This window comes from Hesperophylax consimilis, chromosome 19 (genome assembly GCF_061612785.1).
Source record: "Hesperophylax consimilis isolate HC1 chromosome 19, BYU_Hcon_1.0, whole genome shotgun sequence".
NCBI classification, from domain to species: Eukaryota; Metazoa; Arthropoda; class Insecta; order Trichoptera; family Limnephilidae; genus Hesperophylax; species Hesperophylax consimilis.
This window is the reverse complement of record NC_142854.1, coordinates 25,566,112-25,589,743: the sequence shown is the minus strand read 5'-3', so window position 1 is coordinate 25,589,743 and position 23,632 is coordinate 25,566,112. Positions and strand designations below refer to the sequence as shown.

The window sequence follows — 23,632 nt, the reverse complement described above, 5'->3', positions numbered from 1 at the left end:
ATGGAAATCCAATACTTAGGTGATGTCGATATATTTAATATTAACTTTGCGAATTTTGTGGATCTCGTAAAAGACTTATTTCAACACTATTCCTAAATGGAAGTTGTATTTTTGTAAACCAGTTAAATTGCTGTATTTTTAATTTATATTCTTGTTCTTTTCAATTTTGTTTCTTGCATATATTATTTATTAATGTAATTTTATTTTTATTATTTATTTCTCATGTTTCAAAATTGTCTCTCATCAAAATTGTACCACCTACATGTAAAAGCTCTCTGGGCGTTAAATAAATAAATATATTTGTTCTCGCAATTGAAAATGTCCATTTTTGATATAATGTCATGTCTGTTCAAGTGAGAGTTTTGTTTTATAGTTTGTTTTGCATTGATCTACTTTGAACAGGAAAGAAGAGCATGTGGAACGCGCAGGTTCATTAAATTGAATCTTATTTAGCAACTCCGGACATTGAATATTATTGTTAACTAATTAATTATGAATAATGCATTTGGGTGATGCCTTTGTACTATATGACAGCAAATTTTGTAAAAGATCGCTTGTGTTTTTGTCAAATCTCCAAATATGGTCAGCGAGTGAATCTGGGAGTGAATTTAACAATGCCAGTTATTAAGGTTAAACGCAACACTCGTTGTATTCTACGTGTTCACAGATGGCGTTAATTAATTAATTTTGTTTAAATACGCTTTTGCAAGGTATTGCTTTACAATATTAAGATAAATCATTTGTTTGCGCCCGTATATACGCAATATGAATATGAATCAATAGTTTTGTTCGTTTAAAGACTTAATTCTTTCGAGAAAGGCACACAAATACAATATTTTACCGATGATTCAATCCAATATTGTATTTGTATGCCTTTCTCGATAGAATTGAGTTTTATATGGACAAAACTATTTATTCATATTCATATTGCGTATATGAGGGCGCAAACAAATAATTTGTCTTAATACTGTAAAACAATACCTTGCAAAAGCGTATTTAAACAAAATTAATTAATTAACGCCATCTGTGAACACGTAGAATACAACGAGCGTTGCGTTTAACCTTAATTGATATCATTAAAACAACATATTATTTTCTTTAATAAAAATAAAGTGTTTATTATGACATTTGTTTTATTTGATATTTTGCTGACCTAATTAGTTTTTTGACCTAATTACCTTGGCCTTGCATATAATTATTTTTAATATAATAATGTGGTGTACCGATAAAAGTGTGTTGCAGCTGATTTTTTTTATTTTAGTTTATTTAGGAAACATAGTTTTACAAAAAAAAAATAATTGAACATAAAATATAGAACATGATTTAAACCATCTAAGTTCCATTTATAATATTTATAAAAGCTAGAAATTAATTAAAAGTAATAAAGTACATAGTGTGTGTGAAAAATGATTAAAAAGAGAATACTAAACAATACAGAAGTAAGATTTTTAACTTAGGTACATAGTAAGGTTAATTTGATTTTAAACGATTTAAGGGTACAGTGGAAAATGTCAATATCGCTTAAGGCATTATAAGATTTGCAGATACGCCCGAGCAAGGAGTTTTGTGCGTATTTCGATTTGAAATCTTGTATATAAAATAAGGTATTTGATCTGGTATTGTGTTCAGGACAATGAAATGCAATCCTTTCTAACAGGGCTGGGGAGTCAATAAGGCAGTTCACAATTTTGTACAGAAACAGTACGTCAAAAATTTTATCTTCGTTTGTAGAGAGTAATAGGATTACATTGATGATTTTCAAAACGATATGACAGGTGTTTCAGGAATTTTGTTTGAATATTTTCAATTCGGTTAATATAAGTTTGGTATTGTGGATTCCAAATGACAGATGCAAATTCGAGATGAGATCTTACGTATGCCATATAAAGTAGTTCAAGTGTAAAAGGTTTATTGAATGGTTTTGTGATTCGTAGAATGAAGCCCATTTGTTTGTAGGCTTTTTCTAAAATGTTTTCAATATGATCTTTAAAAAGTAATTTAGGGTCAAGTAATACTCCAAGGTCTCTGATTTTTTCTACTCGTTGGAGAGGGACATGGATTAGATAATAAGTATGGATGATTGGGTGACATTTACGTGAAAATATTATTGAATTACATTTATCTATGTTTAGGAATACTTGGTTTTCTTTGCAATATTCATTAATTCCATTAATATCTTCTTGCAATTTATTGCAATCATCTGTTGAGCTTATGCATTTGTATATTTTCATATCGTCAGCGTAAAGAATGAAATCAGAATATCTGAATAGCTGATGTGAGATCAATTTTAACTTACTTTGTCAGGTGAAATTGAACCATCTATTTAAAAAACAGAGATTCCTTCTTGAGCAAATAATAAATTCCACTGGCTGTCTGCGACTGAGGAGTTGAAAGATCTTCTAGAAGTTGGCGACATCAGATTTTTGTTTCAAATCATTATATGTAGATAACAATTCTAGGATATTTCTGTTCGATATCTGGAGGGCAAATACAGGAATATTATTATGATTAAACTGAACAGTGCTAAAAAGAATCTATAGTGATGAAACAGAACAGAGAAGAAAATAACCTAACTTAACATATGTATACAGGGTGTATCAGCATGTACCCAAAGACTTTAGCCATTAACACTTGCAACCTAACGCATCAAGCGATACACACTCCGTCTCATTCCAGCAGCACCGTACAGACAAGACAGAGCGCATATCACATTATCCATTATAACATGTGGCAGTGTGATCAGTGAAGATGTCTGATATGAGGATTGATTTCCAGGCCTTTGTGTTTCCTCCCTCCTACAACATGGGTTTCTTCAAGATCCAGTTTCACTACTTACTCTCCTCTAAAAGACTCTCGACACAGCATCCTCAAAGGTGACAGACCCCAACGGAATATGTTTTCCTCAGGGCCTCCTTCGCCATACCCTTATGTTAACCGGATTGTTGACATGGCCCGACTCAAGTATCTGATTCACTTGATCGTGCCATGTCTTCCTCGGGCATCCCAGACTTCTTCTGCCATTCACATTTGCATCATATATTCTTCTTTTCCAAGCACAGCCTTTCCTTATCTTCTCATTACGCTTACACTCAGCCTTGCATTCTTTGCAGATGTCCACATTTTTTACACGGTCATATCACACAAAGAAGTATTTTTATGAGAAATGGGAAGGCTGATAGAGATATTAGAAGGGTAGATGCAGGTAGCTCCATTAATGGAGGACTGGACGCCGTTGGCGCTAACAAAAAATTGTCCAAAGTAAGTAAGCTAGCAGTCCACGATGGGTGTTGGTACCTACCCTGATGTATGGCAGTGAGACATGGAACTGGCAGAGGAAGGATGAAAATAGAATGAATGCTAAAGAAGTGAGAACCCTGAGGTGAATTGATTGTCACAGAATACAATATAGTTGTGACAATAATAACAGTAAAAATCCAATAAAACTATTAAAAAATTGCTAGACTGACTTTATTTTTAAATGCTCGAACGGAATGACATGTTCCAAATAAAAATCATCATAAATTATAATACAAATAAATCAACATAACTTAGGACATCAGATTCTTCACCGAACCGAAGAATGGTTTGTTAATTTACTTGTTGGCATCGACTTTAATGGCTTTTCCATTCTCCCAGCTGGTAAATCTGATGCTGCTGACATCTCTCTTCTCAGCGGCCAACCTCTCCACTGGCTTCAGCGACCTCCGCAGGACCTTAGCTGCGATGGTCGAGTAGTTGATGTAGGTAAGACCGAGCGTTCTCCAGGCGGACATTGTGAGGTTATGTTGTGTTGTGAGGGGCGGGAATAAATATGTTCGCTGGAATGAGGAGAAAACACATGCTGGGTTATATCGTGCATCATTGTTAGCGGTACAACAGTGTTAATTATGGAAGGGAACTGCAAATCAGTATACTATATCTTGGGCTTAGCTCTCAGTTAAATTCTGTGAGTAAAAATGATATACAATAATTTATTATGTTGGACATTCCAGTAAAAAAGGGATTCAAAATATGTTGGAGAAACAAAGGGGAACAAAGATCTATAATAAAAACAACAAAGTCTATAAGCCACTACGAAATAATGCAAAAAAAAACCTGGGTCATAAACCGGGCTCAAGGCCGGCTTTACTACACCAGCGTCGAACTTGCATGTAAGAATCTAATTAGTAAGACGGTGTGGAATTACCAATGGTATATTCCCTCACTAACATCATACAACTCTCTCCACTAAAGCCCGGTACATCAATTGCTTTTAAGCTCGGCTTGGTTGGAATGTAAGCTCAGCACAGATATCACCAATATTACACATTTTGATTTTTTTTTTTTTTTTTAAAAGAAAGACAAACATTCCCGGGTTACGAATAACCCAACAATGTTTGAAAATCTCCTACTACCACCACAGAAAGCCGAAAATGTTGCTTGTGTTGTAATGGAGGACTTAGCCAGCCGAGGAATCGAACACGCGACTTTATTTACGATTTGAATAGAGTAATTTGTTTCTTTTTTCTTTGCTTAACCAAACTACTATCGTTTATCGTTCGTCTATAGTTTATTTTTACGACTGATTTTTGATACACTTCAATCAGAATGTTGCTTGCTAATTGTAAATAGTATCAGTTTTACCGGAGTCAGCGCACTATTCATTAATTATTAAGAACTACCCACTGAAAACAAATGTTTTCTTGGATGTTTTGTGTTTTAATCTGGGGGGGCGGGTGTACCCCGTCCCCGTAATCCGGTGGTTCGGATTACAGAGACAATACTGTATATTTTTTTGACGCATTCAGTTGAACAACCACAAGCCGCATCGATTGGTGCTTTCAAATTTAGAAATTGATCAATAGTACTGGGTTAAAGTCAATACCGTGAATGAACCATCCCCAGTTCATAAGATAGTATTTTGTCTCTCCTGAAAATTTTTATAAATGGTTCTTCTGCGATATTGGACTTACTGACGATATTATGTATACACAAATCTTGAATAATGTTATTGTGATTATTTTTTAGGTTATTATGTCGTGCTACGCTTCCTCCTTCTATCAACATTTCGGACACCGCTACAGTGTCCATCATCTGTCCTGATTCCTGATGATGCTAGAATGCTCTTATGATTGACACCGTAACACTGAAACATTGATTAAAGAGGGAAGAATTGCAGCACGGCATATAATACTTTTCATATCTTGATCCAGGTTCGTTCATTATTATTGACACAAAGTTTGGACGTAAAACTTCTAAGTCCAAGATCTCAGTTTGATATATTTTGAGTTACGGCAGTGTAGTAATGAGAATGCAATATATTTATAAAAGGATTTGAGGTTATAAGTTCACAAGGTTCAAACCAAACACTACGTTTATATGTTTTTTAATGTTATTTGTATAGCAGAAAAGTGAAGAGATGTTTTGTTGTGGGTTATTGAATTTTGTCATTTATGTAACTGTATTTTAAAAGGTGTTTTAAATGCTTCTTATAGACAATTTGCCACTAAATCAACACATAATAATATTGCCAAACAATTCAACTTCTCAACCATAAAGCAGAAAGTCAGATTTTGGATCAACAGCAAACGTTACGGGTAATGTTTCCTTACCTTAACCTTACCGTCACAGTTAGAAATATGAATTAAACAGTGTTAGAAAGAGGAAACATCAAGCTTTATATTCAAATCTAGAAGTTAACCACCGAGTAATTAAAATGTACACCTTTATGAAACCAAAGGCTCTGACTACAATTTGAGAAAAAATTATGAATTTTTGTGAATTATTTTTATACGAAACAACAAAAAGTTAGGTGGGGGTAATTTTTCTAATACATTTTTTGTTTTTTTAAGTAGTTTACTGATTAGATGAAAAATTTCAAAACTTTTTATGTTTGATTTCAACCGTTTAGTATTAAAAAAATATGTATTTCACCTCCTTTCAAGAACAGTTTCTAGTTTTCGGATACATTCAGAAATATACCATTTATTTTTATTGTATTGAGAAGCGGAAATACACAAATTCTCCGACTTTCTGACGGCATCTCCAAATAGTATAAAATAAAGTCGCTATCCGCGTCTGTCTGTTTGTGCCCTTAGTTCTTCTAAACTGGGCAAATGATTTTGATAGAATTTTCACTACCATTTAGAGAATTTCTTCCGGAAGGTTTATATACATAAAACACGCATATTAATATTTGTAATCAAGTCGTAAAAAAATTATTTTTGTACGCTTACATTGCTAACGCTGGCTGAACCTTAAGAGATCCATCAAAATAATTTATTTATTTATTTTTTCATGTTCTCCATAAAACGGTTATACACCAATATATCGTGGAGAAGATTACAAATTAAAAAGTTTACAGTGGCAGTTTTACTATTTTGTGACATGTGTTAAAAGATAGTTACTGAATTGTCTGTAGGTGACATTGAAAATGTCGATGGCTAATGCAGAATCGTTAAGCAGTTGAGTCGCTCTGTTTATTGGCGCGTTCTGATAGGCAGAAGTCCTCGCTTTCGGAGCATATAAGAGTGCATGGGATCTCCCTCGAGTATAATTGTTAGGGACATAAAAGTTAACCTCTTTCAACATAGGCGGATTGTGTATTGTACCAGAGATTAACTTAAAAAAGTGTTTGCCTAAAAATATTTTTCTGCGGGCTTCTAATGTATTGAAATCGAGCATTCCTGTTAAGAATAATGTTTTACAGAATTGTATATCTTGAAAAGGCCTTCTGAAAAATCCACGTAGTATATATCTATCTCTTAAGGATAATCCCCACCAACGCCGGGTACACGTCAGTTAGTCTTCAATAAATATTACGGTCACTTTGCCAGAAGTAGCTGAACGATATATACAGATACATTGGTTTTCAATGTTAAAAATCTCCCGTTTTAAAAGATGTTTTGCGGCAAAGTATGTTAGCTAACAACCTAATAACCAATTCTGTGCATGAGATCATGAGATTCCTGAGATACCTCTAAATGAGGGAGCATGGTTACTACCCGTGGATCTAACCTACTGACTTTCTCTTGGGCATGCTCGGTATGAACCATCTACGGGTCAGAAGTGATGTGCATATTGTATCACACTTCTTCAAACTGATTATGCTATGAAATCTTCAACTGTCTCAAAAATAATACATTATTGATGGGACCTATAAAATTTAAAACGGAAAACATTTTTAAAAGCAGAAACTATACGAGTTATATACCCAGCAATATCATTTTTAACAATTAATTAATCCCTCACTAAGAATGAAAAATATAAAAATATCTATTTTTGGGCACTTATTTTAATAACTTATTTATCGCAAGAAATAGAATAATTAAAAACAGGCAAACATAGATAACACATACAAGGGTTATGGCATCATTTGCGACAGTATGCAATTGCAGATAAACGAATCGAAATGAACTGTTACGTGAAACCTAAACGAAAATAAATTAATTCATTGAGAGTTGGTTCGATCATTTTATTGTGTAAAGTCTACAATCCGTTCGAGATTATTTATTGTATTGGTTTAAAATTTAAGTCGCGCTCACCTAAAACCGGAATTATATTCATTCGTTTTATTATTATTCGTTGATTATAATATCGTGTTTCAAAGTCCAAACGAACATCGAAGGTTCGCCCACGAAATTTTGTAATTGGTTTAATTTCACGTAAACGAACTGTAAATATCGTTAATAAGTGTTTAGTTCTGCACAAAATGTCTCAGGTAACGATTAATTGTGTGTTTTAATGTGTAATTTGTTAATAAATGGCGAAAAACTAACCTGAACGAGCGCTCGTGACAGCTAGACAGATTGAGGTTATGTGATTGAAAAAAAGATGGAGAATTTGTGACATAACAAGTTATTGCTGGTTTAGTAGATTCCTTTTTTTCCTATCCAGTAAACTTCTGATTTTCAGAGAGATAATGGTAGTCGGGTACCTATTTATTACCTACCTACAGTTATATGCTTCTGATAATAAAATACCTCTCGTGCCTCGACAGGCTAATATTATCATGACATCAAATACTACCGCTTGACATTTAATTTTAAACAGATTCGCTGTTTTTGAACGTATTTCAAAATAAAATTCTGGTTTTGAAAGCAGACTTTAGCACTTATTACAAATAAAGTAAATCTTTTAGATTTCAGTACTAATTACAAATCGACATTTGTAATTCAAAATATTAATAATAATAATGATTGGATTATTTATATAGCGCCGTTTTCGTGAAAAAATCACCTCAAGGGCGAAAAGTAAGTAAGCATAATATCTTAATCTTAAGTCGCTTACCGACTAGGTACTCGCTTATCGGTTATCGTGGAACATGTAATTACTACTTAACATTAAACTAAAAACATGTTTACTTAGAAAAGCTATTATAAAAGTTATTGCCACTTAAATTTTTTCGTTTTATATAAAAATTGCAATACTTGACAAATATTTTTTTAAAACTATAAACTTCTAAATGAAAATACAAAGCGTAGTTTTCTCTATTTGTAACGCTTTTCAAATCATGTATCTCACCGTTATACAAAATGAAATGAGACTTTAGAGAGAGGATTTGAGTCCGTGTCAGGCCTGGAGTACAAAATGAATTCTTGGAAAACTGAAAACCGAATAGGCCCCGAGGGAGATAGTTTCCCTCAATAACCTAACTAATATACTAAGGAACTAACTATTACGAAGGGGTAGTAGGCAGAGAGGATGAATTGCCAATAAACTCGTTCTTGACACACACTCCTTGCTTCATCAACACTCTACATATTCTTATGTTATCCTGACCCTTGAAATGGCGTGACTCAAGTATTTGATTAATTTGATCGTGTCTTCCTCGCTTGTCTCAGACTTCTATTACCATTCACATTGGCGTCATATTTTCTTCTTACACTCCTTTGTTAGTTCATTCACTCTACATGCCCGAACCATCTAAGCGTCTCTTGTGAATAATCACATTTCTCACGCGTACATATTACACGTACGCGTCAGGGATCTCATTTCTAAAGTATTCAGTCATTTTTTTTCTATCGTCAGCCACCTTCAGATTCTCTCGTGTCTAAGGGCCCGTTCCCACTTCCGTTTTCAAATCGGAGGCGGGTCCCGTTTTAAAAACGGACGGCCAATGGCCCTGTTCACACTACCGTTTTAAAAACGGATCCGTTTTAAAAACGGACCATACTCTACGAAAAAAAATGATTGTCGATTCAACAAAAACATGTTATTTGCTCATTATTCAGTAATGGTGCGCAATGGACGACGATGAAGCTCTTGTTGTCATGTGGTACTTATTAAATAGAAGGAAAAAAGTGAAAAGAAAATTTTGGGTACACCCAATCATAGCCGAATGATTTTCTGTAGGAATTTTCCAAGTGTTAATTGGTGAGTTAAGAAGTGATGAACTAAAGTTCTTTAATTATTTTAGAATAATAATGATTGGATTATTTATATAGCGCCGTTTTCACCATGAAAAATCACCTCAAGGGCGCTTAATGGCTTAAGAGAATGTCTATCACTTCCTTTAACCATCTACTGGAATGAGTTTCAGAGAGCTTAACATATCAAAATACAAAATTGAGAAAGTGCATTTGTCCTGAAGAAAGGCTATCGATATTTTAAAGTAAGAAAACAATAAACACTCAAATATTTTTTATTGTGTGTTTATTTAACTAATACGCTCTTCCGTGCATCTCATTAAAGCTTTAAAATTTAAAAAAAAGTAAACTTAAATAAAATAAAATAAAAATTTTGATGTACAAAAGTTGTGTACACCAAGTGTTTTGTTTTTATTTAGTTAAAGATAAAATATTACCATACTCTTTCTTCGACCAGTGGTATTAAATTTTCGGGATTTATTTCCTTATCCATTATTGTAGTTTTGATTTATTTACTTAACAAAATAACCAAATACAAGCACGCTGCGTGCCTGCTTCCTTGCGACAGGGAGCGGGCGGGGAGGGGTCGGGGTTTGGCGGGGACTCTGCCGGAACGACTGGACGACAAGTGTGAACAGCTCCATACAACACTATGAGCGAGCGTGTGCCGACACGATTTGAAAACGGACGCGCTGCGTAGGCGAGCCATCCGACAAAAAATGTCGGATCCGTTTTCAAATCGTGTCGGACAAGTGTGAACAGCTCCATACATCCACTACAGCCACTAGAGCATCCGATTTTAAAACGGGACCCGCCCCCGATTTGAAAACGGAAGTGGGAACGGGCCCTAAGATGAACAAATTATGATGAATGTAAGTAAGTCTAAAGTCACGGTGTTTGAAAGAGAGAGTACGTAAACAGTGCTGATAGGGATAATATATTGAATGAAGGGTGTTTGGTTTTGAAATGATCATATATTATGCTTAGTTCTTACTGGCATCTGATTTATCCAGTTCCTACCTTCAACCATCACCTTGGTGGAAAAGGATTTGAAATTTAGAACAATCGCACACTGAAATTCGAGTGCGTTTGTTTGAAAAAAAAAACAAAAGAAGAATTGAAGTAGGTAATGGAAGCAATTGTTTGTGGTTATCGTGTACATAATCTTTGAAAATAAGGAAGTATTGAAAGTGCTTAATGAGTATTTCTCAAAAAAAGTGTACATTTTGGAAAAATAAAGTGTGCCTACAAACAGTTCAAAAATTTCACATGTTTTTAATTAATCATACAAAAAAAATATGCACCATTTTGTAGAATAAATATTAGGCTTTAAAACATCGAAAAATAAACATTACAATCGTATTAATTCACAAATATTTTAATTTTTTAAAAAATATCGATTTTTACCTTCCATACAAAATAAAATTGCCACCCTACCCACCTCATTTGTTTATACTTCATAAAATGCGATAATAACGTTATAATATGTGATTTTTTGTATGTTTTAGGGTCTTGATTAAATGTAGTTTCTGTAAAAGGGTAATTTTCTATGGGGTTTCATAATAAATTAATAATTTATGCACAAAAAACAAAGTGAGACATCACCATTTACTTTTTAGTAACTACTCTTTAGTTACGTTTTATTAGTACTTCCACCGTAATTTTTTAACCCATTTGTAAAATTTAACATGGGAAACACTAGCCTCTTTCTGATTAATTGTTGGTCTGACTTCTCCGCCATAACATTAATTGTTAAAATCAGTAATAACGTGTTTCTTTAGTGGGACCACTATTTCGTAACAGAAAATATTTTAGCCTTTTTTCACAAAACGGTAAGTCTTTTTCTACTTATCTTTTTGTAACATGTGCGGTACGAACATTGCTAAGCTTACATATTAACACTTTTAAATTTTATCAAACCATTGACTTTTTATAACATAAATTCTTATTACAATTTCGTAACGTTTGTTATGAATTTCGTAACGTAACGAAAAAGTTCAATGTAAAGCTGAGTGTACACAGTTACAACGTGATTAAGAAAAGTAAGTATATTGTAAGTGTGTCTAGCATTTTTATGAAAGTCTTATGTAAGTTTAGTAATAATGTAATATATTATGCACAATGCACAAATATACATATGTATTTAGATATAATAGGAAAAAAATAAAATTTATTATACCATAGAGCAGATCTGTTGATGGCGCTGGAAAGTAGGTAGGTTGTAATACATAGGATGCTGGAAATTCCTGATGGTCAATGGCAGAACAGGTGTCGTCGGACTTGTATGTTTTATCATCGCGATTATATGGCATTATACATAATGACAAGTACTTGAAGATCAAGCTGAGCCGTCCAATACTGGTTTTATTTTAAATAAGCTTGAGGCACTCATACACACTATCCGTTCTACAGGCGATCTATACAATATTTATAAGTGCCTTAAGTTTTTTATAAAAGCTTATTTAAATATAAGTTTATTTTTATTTACTCTGATAAAACCATAACTACAGCATAATTTTTTTTAGGAATGCCCCCAAAAACCAATGCCAAAAGGCAAAACGCTTACAGAGAAAGACTGAAAAAGGAAAATAAAAATAAATATGAGGAAATCCGAATTAAACATTTAACAAAAGTTATAGAAAATATCAAAAATAAAAAAAGAAATTCTTACAGAAGAAGAAAAAGAAGAGCTACGGGCAAAGTGGAGACAAGCCAATGATAAAAGAGCTGAAAGAAAGAAAAAGGCTAATCCTACGACACAAGACAATAATACATTTGAACGTAGAAAAAATAATAAAAAAATCCTAAAGGAAAGACTACAAAAGCTGACTGAAGAAAATACTCGATTAAAAAGTCGAAATAAGAATTTAAGACAGTGCTGTAATCGGATGAAAAGGCAAGTGAATATTCTGAAAATATTATTGCATAAACAAACTAAGACTAATAATGATGCTATTCCCATTGAAACTGGATTATATAATAAATCGAAGATGTTATAATAGTAAATAATAATGCCATAGAAAATAACGCTGATATTGAAAATATGAATAGTGAAAATGAAGATTCTAACAAAATCAAAGATAAACCATGTGGAGTGACTATCTTAAAAACGAAAAACTGGAAAATATACATACAAAAAAGAAAGTGGTTTGTAAGGGCCTTATCTCTAAATCTCTATCACTAAATGACTATATTCATGCGCCAAAGCAGAGTGATAAACCAAAGACTGAAAAACTGACCAAATTTGTCTCGGAAAGATTTCAATTATTATAAAGATGAGGAAGAAATTTATAAAACGCTAATGGATAGTGATTCAAACTAAATAATTGTATGTTATTAAATTTTTAATAGTTTAAACAGTGCCTGTTCTTTAATTTCTTAAGATTTGTTGTATATTGTGTTAGGTACTTCAATTTGGGAGCTGATAATTTGATTAAAAACATTTATTTATACTCCCTTGTTTTTTTTTAAACCCCTTTGGTTTAACAAAATACAAATATTTGGGTCGTGAGTTTATGTATGTTTGTAGTATGTACAATAAATAAAAAGTAAAGGATAATTACTTACATTTAAAAAAGACGACAACTAATTAAATTGAATAAATAATAAAAAAAGTAAAATAAAATTTGCCATTGTGTAAACAAGCCTTATGTTTACTATTTAGTTACGTCTTATGACTATTTCGTAACACTATTTCGTAACTACATTTTCGTTACGTACATTTATTTTGAGAAATACTCTAATATCGTTCAAGTAAATTAAAGTATTCATTAGTTTTGTTGTGGCGACAATTACCTCAAGGTATCGCGGTGGAACTCTAATAAATTATATTGTTTTGTGTGCTGCTTCGTGGTAAGTGATTGGTGTCCCTTTTTCTTTCTTTCCATACCTTGTTCTTCCTCACACATACTTCCTTAACCGATTCCAATAAACATCATCCTCTTCATTTCATGTTAAATTCATTCGCAGTCCATAATTCATGTTATATGAAGCTGTAATTTGGAAGCAGTTTCGGATACAACAAAGGGTAAATGCAGGAAACTACATTAATGGAGGATTGAACGCAGTTGGCAAAGAAGTGAAGTAGCAGTCAACAATTGAGTGCTGATACCAATTCTGATGTACTGCAGTGATGCTTGTTGGATATATTAGTGTGCATAAGTATAATTACATAATATTCAACTGTTTCAGCCGATCTTATACTCATTCTGGCGGAGTTCTTGCTCTTGGCGAGTGAGGATTGCGCTGCATTTGAAGAACATAGACTATGAACTGAGGACAGTGGACATTGTGAAGAAGAGACAACAGTTGGACGAGGAATACAAGAAGATTAACCCGGTGCAGAAGGTTCCTGCTCTCACTATCGGTAGGATTAATATGATGGTTCCACGACAAACAGTGACTAAACACAACATTGATAATACAGAACATCGACTAAATAAAACATTGCTAAAACATGACATCGATTAAACAGAACATTAAAAAAACATACAGAACATTGACCAAACAGAACATTGATAAAAAAGAACAGTGATAAAATCTTGTTTTCTAATGTCTTTGGAGAAAACAGACCATCAACAAAATGGAAAATTGAGAAAACAGAACATTTACAAAACAGAAAATTGATAAAACAGAACAGTGAGAAAACCTTGTTTTCTAATATCTTTGTAGAAAACAGACCACCAACAAAACAGAACATTGATATAATAGAACATCGAAAAAATACAACAAAACAAAACATGACTTTGACAAAACAAAACATTGACATAACAGATAATTGAAAAAAAGAACATTGACAAAAATTAACATTGAAAAAACATAACATACAAAACATTGATTAACAGAATATTGACAAAACAGAACATTGATATAACAGAACATTGAAGAAAGTTTCGAAAATGAACAAAAAATCTTTCCTAACCTAACTTAATAATAATAATTGCAAATTTTTTATAGCACCGTTTTCGTGCAAAATCACCCCAAGTACAAATATTTCTTCGTAGACTCTCTCATATATTATACAACCTGGCTTAACAGCGAACATAAACTAATAATGAGATTTATACTTTAATAGTGTTATGTTTTGTTTTATGTTTCCATCATAATCTTATATACTCCAAGAATTTTCAAAAATCAAATCCCTTTGACACAGTTGAAGTCAGATTTATAGCTAGATTTATATATAGAGTGCTCGCGTCAAATACTAGAATATGAGTTGATTGATTCGAGTTGGCAATTTCTCGCACTCATTGAAAACAATCATACCTCTGAATTTTAATACGGAGACATATAAACTGATTATAGTGCTATATAGCCAATGAATTCACCTATTTATCCTAAATTTTTAGAATTTATAAAAAAATCTTAAATGCACGATTTCTGCTAGTCAAAAATGGCATTTTATGGCGTGCGATCACTCAAGACGTTTTACAAACTCGGCATAGTGTGACGAAAATCACTCAAGTGGTTAAGGGTGTGAAAAGGCGATGAGGTTGGCTTTCCGAAATCTCATATAGACAGTGGTAACCTTCCTCTTGTTTTGAAGATTTAGTGTCCAAATTTCATCAATGTCGGAATAAAACTGATGTAGATTTGTATAGCAATCAAATTCATGCCGGCCACCCGTCCTTCAGACACTAGTCTTTGTATACTCGTAAAAAAATAAGATAGATTAGCTGACGTCCCCGGCGTTGTCCGGGCTTTACACAGAGTTTTTCGAAATCAGATGTAGACAGTGACGTTCCTCTTGATTCGAACGTCAAGTGTGCAAAATTTCAGCACTCTCCAGAGTAAAACCGTAGATAATGTGAAGAAAAGAGGTAGGTACCTAATTAATATTCATTCAAGATAAATTAGTAAAATGAGGATATTAATCAAGTGCATGCAATCAACGTTGATTATCAATATCAATTGTTTACTACGATAAGCTGGGTATATTAAGGCGATGCCATACGTAGTAATGCAAAATCATGTGTTTTTGGTTTGAAAATTTGGTCGCCTAGAACTATTTCAGATGCTTTAATTAAATACTGCGAGTAGAATACATCTTGGCCTTTGAAATAATCGAGTATTTTTTAGATAAGTCTTTTTATAAGCCCAGAAAAAAATAATGTATAAGGTCTATGAAAACTGCTTTAAAGTTCAAAATCTCTTCTTACGAACCCATTTTCGGTTATGCTTTTATTGTATAATGTGGCAAATTAAGTTATTTATAAAATGATCGAAAAAAATTTACATATTTATGCCTGAACATCCACAAAATAAAATAAAAGGCACCTTTTGGCCATGTTTTTTTCTTGCATAAATCAAAATAGGCAGAAGCGGGAATTTAAACCTTATCGCCATCTACGTAAGGGTTGTTATTGATAGCGGCTCAATTTACAAATATTACACGACGTAGTGCATCGCCTTAAATATAAGTCACTAGCTGACGTGTACCCGGACTTTTCTCTACTTTCTATAAATATAATATGCATGTTTATACATTATGCTGGATACTTTTGAAAGAAAGGTGCTGAGAAGAATATGTGGACCCGTGAAAGAGGGCGAATAGTGGCGTATCCGGCACAATATAGAATTGTACGATATATATAAGGCCCCTAGCATCTCTGCACACATGAGACTCCTCAGGCTGAGATGGGCTGGGCATGTACAGAAAATGCCGGATACACGCGTCCCAAAAAGAATTCTGACTGGTCACCCAGGTGGAAAGAGAAAAGTGGGAAGACCCAGACTGAGGTGGGAAGATGAGGTAAGAGGGGATGCAGCACAGCTTCTCCAGGTGACAAACTGGAAGTCAGCCGCTGAGGACAGGAGGAGTTGGAGGCGACTGTTGCAGGAGGCCAAAGCTCGATATGGGCTGTAGCACCATCGAAGAGAAGAGAAGAGCATGTTTATACATATAAACCTTCCGGAAGAAATTCTCTAAATGATAGTGAAAATCCGTTGCGTAATAAGAACTAAGGGCACAAACAAACAGACGCGGATAGCGAATTTATTTTAGTATAATAGAGATAAGGAAGAGATACTGGCGCAGACTTGTGAAAAACGGAATATTATAAAACATGTAGGATTTGTGAAGCTGAAAGTGTTAATTAAAAGATATCTTCCACATGATCAATGATCATTGCCTTATAAAAGAAGAAATTTACTTATGGAATGTTGGTAAGGTTTTTTAAAACTTTGTTTTTATTAATGGATGTAATATTTATTAAAAAAAATGGTTTGACTAAGGATTGAACCATCCTCTCCAGGGACTGGGGTCAACCACCCTTACAACCGAGCCAAATTCCTATCGGGTAGGGTCGACATTTATACTGTGATGTCATATTTTAGAGAAATGCGTACACATTCGCGTGTGTATACGTGATTGCCACCAAAAGTTGATAGAATACATTGTGATCGATAACGAGTATATCTGCCGAGTTTCAGCTCGGTCGTATATCGGAAAGTTGGTTAATTTCCACTTCCAAGATTTGCATTTATTCACTATATCAAAAAGATGTGTTTAAAAATTACGACATTTGTCCAATGACATTATAAAAATATGTTATATTCATATTAATCGAACAATTTTTAGTGATTATTTTTTGGGTTATCACGCCGTGGTGGGTCTAGAGACGATGAGAACATTTGAGTACTAAGCAATACGTTCATCAGAAATAATTAAAATATACCCGACGGAAAGATCGGCAAAGTCGACTGTAGATTAGTCCATTACGCCGGCCCGCCCGCCGATAATTATTTTTACACGACTTCATCACTTACGTCGTTACGATACCCACTTTGTTTTAGAAATTTGATAGGGAAAATTCAACCGCAGATCTGTCCAATACGCCAAGGCCGCGCGTCGCATATTTTTGTGCACGGCTACCTCACTTACGTCGTTAAGATTTTGGCTTTATTTTAAGATATTGTCTCTTCTTTCGAGCATTCAGAGGTGATACCGTGTTGAGTAGCGCGTTTATTAATGTTTGTATTTTCTGTGAACAGATGGAACCACCTTGGTAGAATCTTTGAATATTCTAAGTTACTTGGAGGAGAACTTCGCAGGGACATATTCCATATTGCCATCGGATAAACTCAGCCGGGCCAGAGCAAGGGAGATTAGTATGGTAAGTTGAAAATTATTAAAGATTTGAACGGCCAATATATATTTATTTTGCTGGCAACTATTTATTTTTCTTTTTCATTCTTGAGGCAATGTTTCAAAGAGTTTGCAGTTTTTATTTAAATGGTTGGACACACTGCAAAGCTATCCTCTGGTGTTATTATAGGTGTTCTACTCGCAATATTTGATTGAAGAATCTTTAATATTTTTAGGCGATCAATTTTTTTAACCGAAAACACATGCATTACTTCGCATAAAACCCTAGAAAAAACACTGTAAGCTCTCAAACAATCTGATTGTATTTTGGGGCTCCAGACCAGAGGTGGCTTCTGAATTCTACAATTGGGCGCACTTGCGATTTGTACAAGGTTAGCAGTCTGTTGTGTACTGTCTGCAGTATCTGCGGGCCCTGTACAGTACGCCCAGCTTCTGATAGGCTAACTTGTGCCTGAGCTGGTCACTTTGAGTTACACCAAACATATTGTAATATCTTGGATTACGAGTAATATTTAGAATCCCAGTTGAAATGTTAATTATAGGAGACTTCAATGATTTGTTAGGTTCGTCAAGATGATAAGCTAATTTATTTGCGTAAAGAATTACAAACAAATTGCTCTCCAGTTGGTGCCGTGGCAACATAATTGCTAATAATGTATTTTATACTACCCAAACGAACACAAAACAAATGCAAACACACTGCAGTTTCATTGGACCTCGTATTTTCAATCGCTTACCGAAAAATATTCAAGTGATTACTAAACTTCCTCAATATTTAAAATAAATAAAATTATGGCTTTTCAATACAACAGTTGAAACTTTTTTTATCACTTTATGTTTCTTATAAACTATTCACCATATATTACACTAAAAACTTATAACTTTACTGTACAATATTGTAATCACTTTTTATACAAATAGACAAAATGTAATTTTTTTTTGTATTATATGCCCACAGTTTGTTTCTTTATAGGTACAAATAATATAATGTATTTAAATCTATTACCCACCTACAGGCTGCGCCTTAGTGGGTTTCCATCATTCAAATTGATTTTTATAATATTGTATGTAATTAATGTAAAAATTGGGAAAAATAAAGCAATTAAAAAAAACATATTGACGTGTGGGGCCGCGTATTCCTTTTTCCGTATTCAATTGGAGGCAGTACTAGAGTTTAGAAAGAGAATTAGCGTAACAAATCCGTGCGTTTTTTAAGGCAGTGCTGCCATACTGCCCCCTACTAACACGGAAAAGGAAATACCCTAACGAGATATGTACATTAGTTTATGAAAACATTGGAAATGTCCTTACCAACATAACATATTCCATAAACACAGGCATTCCAGATAAGCTACGTTTCTTCACAACAACCTTTCAACACATCGTTCAAAGATGACCACTAAACAAAATGCATGATAAAAAACACTCCCTTTCTCCCTTTGAAATTCAAAATGCCCCCGATCTGAAGACTTCTTCCCAGACATACCATTACTCCATCACTGTACTGAGCTCTGCCCCTACGATCGGCTAAGGTTCGGATATTCCAATCGGAACCATTCGGAACCTCGTTTACGCAAGCGCCTGTTTGCTGAACATGCAGTGACACCTATGGTTAATTACTAAAACTATCTTTACAATATATTACCGACACTACACATTTCATTAGAAAGCATGTTGGGAAGATTGCTTCCGTTTAAGCTGTGACGGCATTTAGCTATTATTTCCAACGGAAAGTTATATTTTGACATCACGCATGTTACAGGTAATAGCGTCTGGAATCCAGCCTCTTCAGAACGTGGGTCTGAAGCAGATGTCCATGCTGGCTGACGAAAAGGCCTTCGTGAAGTTCGCCAACCATTGGACGCATCGTGGACTGGCCGCCGTGGAAGCCATTGCATCCCGTACCGCCGGAGACTTCGTAGTGGGAAACAGGGTCACCATTGGAGATATCTGTTTGGCGCCGCAGATGTTCAATGCTAAGAAGTAAGCTCTTCAAATAATATATAGTTTTCCGTAATTCTGAAGGTTTTGGTTTTGGATCTAATTTAGTACTATAATATGCAATGTATCCACCAGTTACCAATCTTTATGTTTTAATCCTTTTTATAAATCTTTCCAAATTTATGTCCGGGTTAAATCTTCCCCCATAGGAAAAACTAAACCCTTCCACACACTTTTCCACAAATGATCATCTAGTCAATCCACATTATGCAAGTGCATTATATAAGCATAATAAATACGAAACAATACAAGAACAACACGTCAACTCACCAGAGATCAAATGGGAAAATAATTCACCGACTCCAGATATTTTCATATGAGAGGGTTCGGCTCAGTAGAACTTCTAATTGGACATATAAATCCTACAGATACCTAAATATAATAATAATAACTGAAATATCAAAATCCGTTGCATAGTTTAGAAGAACTAAGCGCACAAACAGACAGACGCGGATAGTGACATTGTTTTATACTATTTAGAGATAACAATGTATTGTCACGATTACGAATTTACTAAAAGTTTATCAGGAAACGGTCTGTAATCCCGTTTTTTGTTCATTATGTTCCGGAATGTTCCCGAATGTTCCCGAACGTTCCAGACTATTTCCGAACATTCCACATCATTCCGGAATGTTCCGGGATGTTCTGGAATGTTGTGGAATGCTCTCGAATACATATATAAAAGGCGAAAAGAAGGTCCTTAAATCATCAAAAGTACGCCCCTCAGGTAAAAACGGGAACCTTCCTCATGGATGGGGGATAGAGAGCTACCACACCTAACTCTCTTGATCGTACCGGAACTCGATTCTGAGTTTGAGCGGCATGCACATTGTACACTTACATTTATAATATTAATATTTATTTCCAGCCGGCAAACCTTCTGAACTGAAATCCTTTAAAAGATTTTTTTCCGGAACCCCATTTTTTTAACCGAGGATATCATTTAGAAGCGATCCGAATATGATAACAATGCTTTAAATCATATAAATTTAATATTTTGTTTCTACAAACTCGTATCTTTTGAGGGCGGCTGAAACTATATGAATATTCTGGAATTTTGCTGTAATCAAACCCGTGTTGTTTGTTCCAGACTAAAGCTGGACCTGAGTCCTTACCCGACTCTGAACAGGGTCTGCGACAAGCTGGCGCTGGAGCCTTCGTTCTTCCTGACTCATCCGGACAACCAACCGGACTGTCCCCCTAGAAAGCCCAAAGCCTAAACTAACCTAACCTAACACCTAACTCTTTACACTGACGTTACATCTAATGGCGTCCTGAGACGATCAATGTCAACGTGCTATTAGCTCTTAAGTATTATCAACTCCTTTGCTCCTTGGCAAGAACTTGTTTATGTGTTCAATCAAATTTCACATCATTCCGCCGGTCGCGTTAATGGGATGTCTCAATTGTCAATCGCTTCAATTGTCTCACTAAACGATAAATTAGTAATTTGCACCACCATCTTTATTGAACTAAATTCTGCTAAAACCAGTGCAAAAAGTCCGAAAACAGGCCTATTTAACTATCAGTTCAGTTTCTACAGTGTAATTAAGGCGATGCCATACGTAGTAATGCAAAATCACGTGTTTTTGGTTTGAAAATTCGGTCGCCTAGAAATGTTTCAGATGCTTTAATTAAATACTGCGAGTAGAATACATCTTGGCCTTTGAAATAATCGAGTATTTTTTAGATAAGTCTTTTTATAAGCCCAGAAAAAAACAATGCATAAGGCCTATGAAAACTGCTTTAAAGTTCATAATCTCCTACTTACGAACCCATTTTCGGTTATGATTTTATTGTATAATGTGGCAAATTAAGTTATTTATAAAATGATCGAAAAAAAATTTAATATTTATGCCTGAACATTCACAAAATAAAATAAAAGGCACTTTTTGGCCATGTTTTTTTCATGCATAAATCAAAACAGGCGGATGGTGTTAAGCGGGAATTTAAACCTTATCGCCATCTACGTAAGGGCTGTTATTGATAGCGGCTCGATTTAAAATATTACACGACGTAGTGCATCGCCTTAAATGTGGTAATTGTCATTCGCATCAATGTCACAAATTGACGTAACTATTGACAGTTGATATTGACCGTCTCCGATGTACTTTAAGGCCGCTATAGACGACTGATTTGCCCAGTAGTTTTTCAAGAAAAAACAAATAAAAGGCTTTAAATAAGGAGATTACAGTAGAACGATCGTCTGCACCAGCCTTTACACTTAGGTACATATTATATACACGGTGTCCGGATGTTCGTAGTACAAGCGAGAAACTAATGTATCTACATCACATTTGGAGTCGATTTTGTGGTGAAACTTTTTTTTAATTCTAGCTTTCGTTTTCGAGTAAATCGTGTCAATTTTTTTAAATCGACCGCTAGGGGATTAATATTATATTTACCGAAAAAAATGGAAAAAGTTTAAAATAAAAATTTGTAAAATCGTTTCTTGCTTGTTGCTACGAGTTTACGAACACTGTATATTTGGTGTATACAACTAGTGTCAGATAATATTATATGTCTTACCTATATTAATAGAAACATAGGGAGATAATATGGCATGGAAGCGTGCTGATTGAAATAAATCACGCAAAAAAACATTTCGATTAAGTGGATTATTTTTTGATTCAGACAATATTTTGAAATACAGATTGAAACGCAAAAAAAAATTCACAAAAATTACAGTTATATCTAGTTATAAAAATGAGACAAGTGAAATTATCTGAAACTGGACTTTGGTGCAAAGTAAACAAGGCTTGGGAGGTGATTCTGCATGATAGTAAAAAACAAAATTTAAATTAAAAAAATGACTTTTTTTGAAATTTAAATGTTTTTTTTAAGGTAGTCTTCAGCTTCAGGTGCAAAAGTTGAATTGTTCCTATGGAGAAAATAATATTCTTCTAAGTAAAAATATTTTTGTAAAAAAAACATCGAAATATCTAAAAAAAAGTTTTTCTTCGTTTTTACTTGTACGATCATGTAGAATCGCCTCCTGAAGTTTGTGCACTTATTGTACCCCCTGACACCCTGTATACGAGATATTAAGGCACTTACTAAATACTGGAAAGTCGAGAGAATATTACACAAAAAGATGAAAAATGATATTATTGTATGCAGCCAGATTTTTTGTTTTGTTTTTGATATGATTATTGATGTAGGTACCTATATACACGGTTTTGATTTTTTAATTTAAGAAAAATGTTCATTTTTTTCCGGAACAAAATAAAATCTATTTTCAAATGTTTTTTAAAACTTTTTTTAGATTTGATTCACGTTTGAACCTTCCTACCCAGAAACTGGAGTTGACAACCCAAAAAAAATCGCCAAATGCCGATCGGGTAGGACTGACAGTTATTTCCTATATTAACTGCAGTAATGACATCCGATTTCAAATAAATGCGTATATATCCACGCGTATGTGCGTGATTGCCACCAAAAGTTCATAGAATGCATTGTCATCGACAACGAGTATATCTGTGGAGTTTCAGCTCGATCGGATGTTGGAAAGTGGATTAATTTCCGCTTCAAAGATTTGCATTAATTAATTACCGGAAAAAAGTTAAATACAGTATTTTAAAATGTTTGTAGTCAAAACTACCTGATATTAATCCGCGGGACCAATTTTTTTTTAAATTTTCCAAATTGGGATTTACTCGAAACCGAAAACTGAAATAAAAAAAACAATAATTCCACACAAAATTGACTCCAAACACTGTGATTATTCACAATTTTTCCGCTTGTACTACAAGTTACCGGACGCCGTGTAGATTATTATGGAAAGCGATATTACAAAAACATTCCGAGTGTTTAACTTTGTGATAATAGAAAGGCCAGTAAAAAATAATTTCTTGAAGATACTTATCGCCAGTATGACAGTATCGCCCTGTTGAAAGACCACGTTTAGCAATTTAAAAAACATAAATATATATGTAAACGATATTTTAAGAAATAAATTTATTTTGACAATATGTACAGATATTATAAATAAATAAAATATTTTTTTACAATATTTTAAACGTAATTTTATAACTTTGCCAAATTGACGATGTTTATACACAATATAAAATATATGACCAATAATTTAGGTATTCTGACAATAATTAATACATAGTTCATTATAAGTTGGCATGGTTAAAATAGTTGATTTTATTAAATAATATAAATTTGACTGTGT

The 23,632-nt window shown here is 33.9% G+C and overlaps 1 protein-coding gene and 1 pseudogene across 2 annotated transcripts; one reads left to right on the top strand and one right to left on the bottom strand.

Moving 5' to 3' along the window:
* Window positions 1-3,451: 3,451 nt before the first annotated feature.
* On the bottom strand, window positions 3,452-7,917 carry LOC149415047 (protein stunted pseudogene; annotated as a pseudogene). The gene is made up of 2 exons (XR_016303852.1): window positions 7,758-7,917; window positions 3,452-3,818 (listed from the first exon to the last, which is right to left on the bottom strand). The product of XR_016303852.1 is annotated as a protein stunted pseudogene (transcript).
* On the top strand, window positions 7,382-20,787 carry LOC149415046 (putative maleylacetoacetate isomerase 2). The gene is made up of 5 exons (XM_089642932.1): window positions 7,382-7,699; window positions 13,539-13,713; window positions 17,340-17,461; window positions 19,217-19,437; window positions 20,546-20,787. Exons 1-5 carry the CDS (start codon window positions 7,691-7,693, stop codon window positions 20,673-20,675), a joined length of 657 nt encoding a protein of 218 aa, XP_089499058.1. The 5' UTR covers window positions 7,382-7,690; the 3' UTR covers window positions 20,676-20,787.
* The last annotated feature ends 2,845 nt before the right edge of the window (window positions 20,788-23,632 follow it).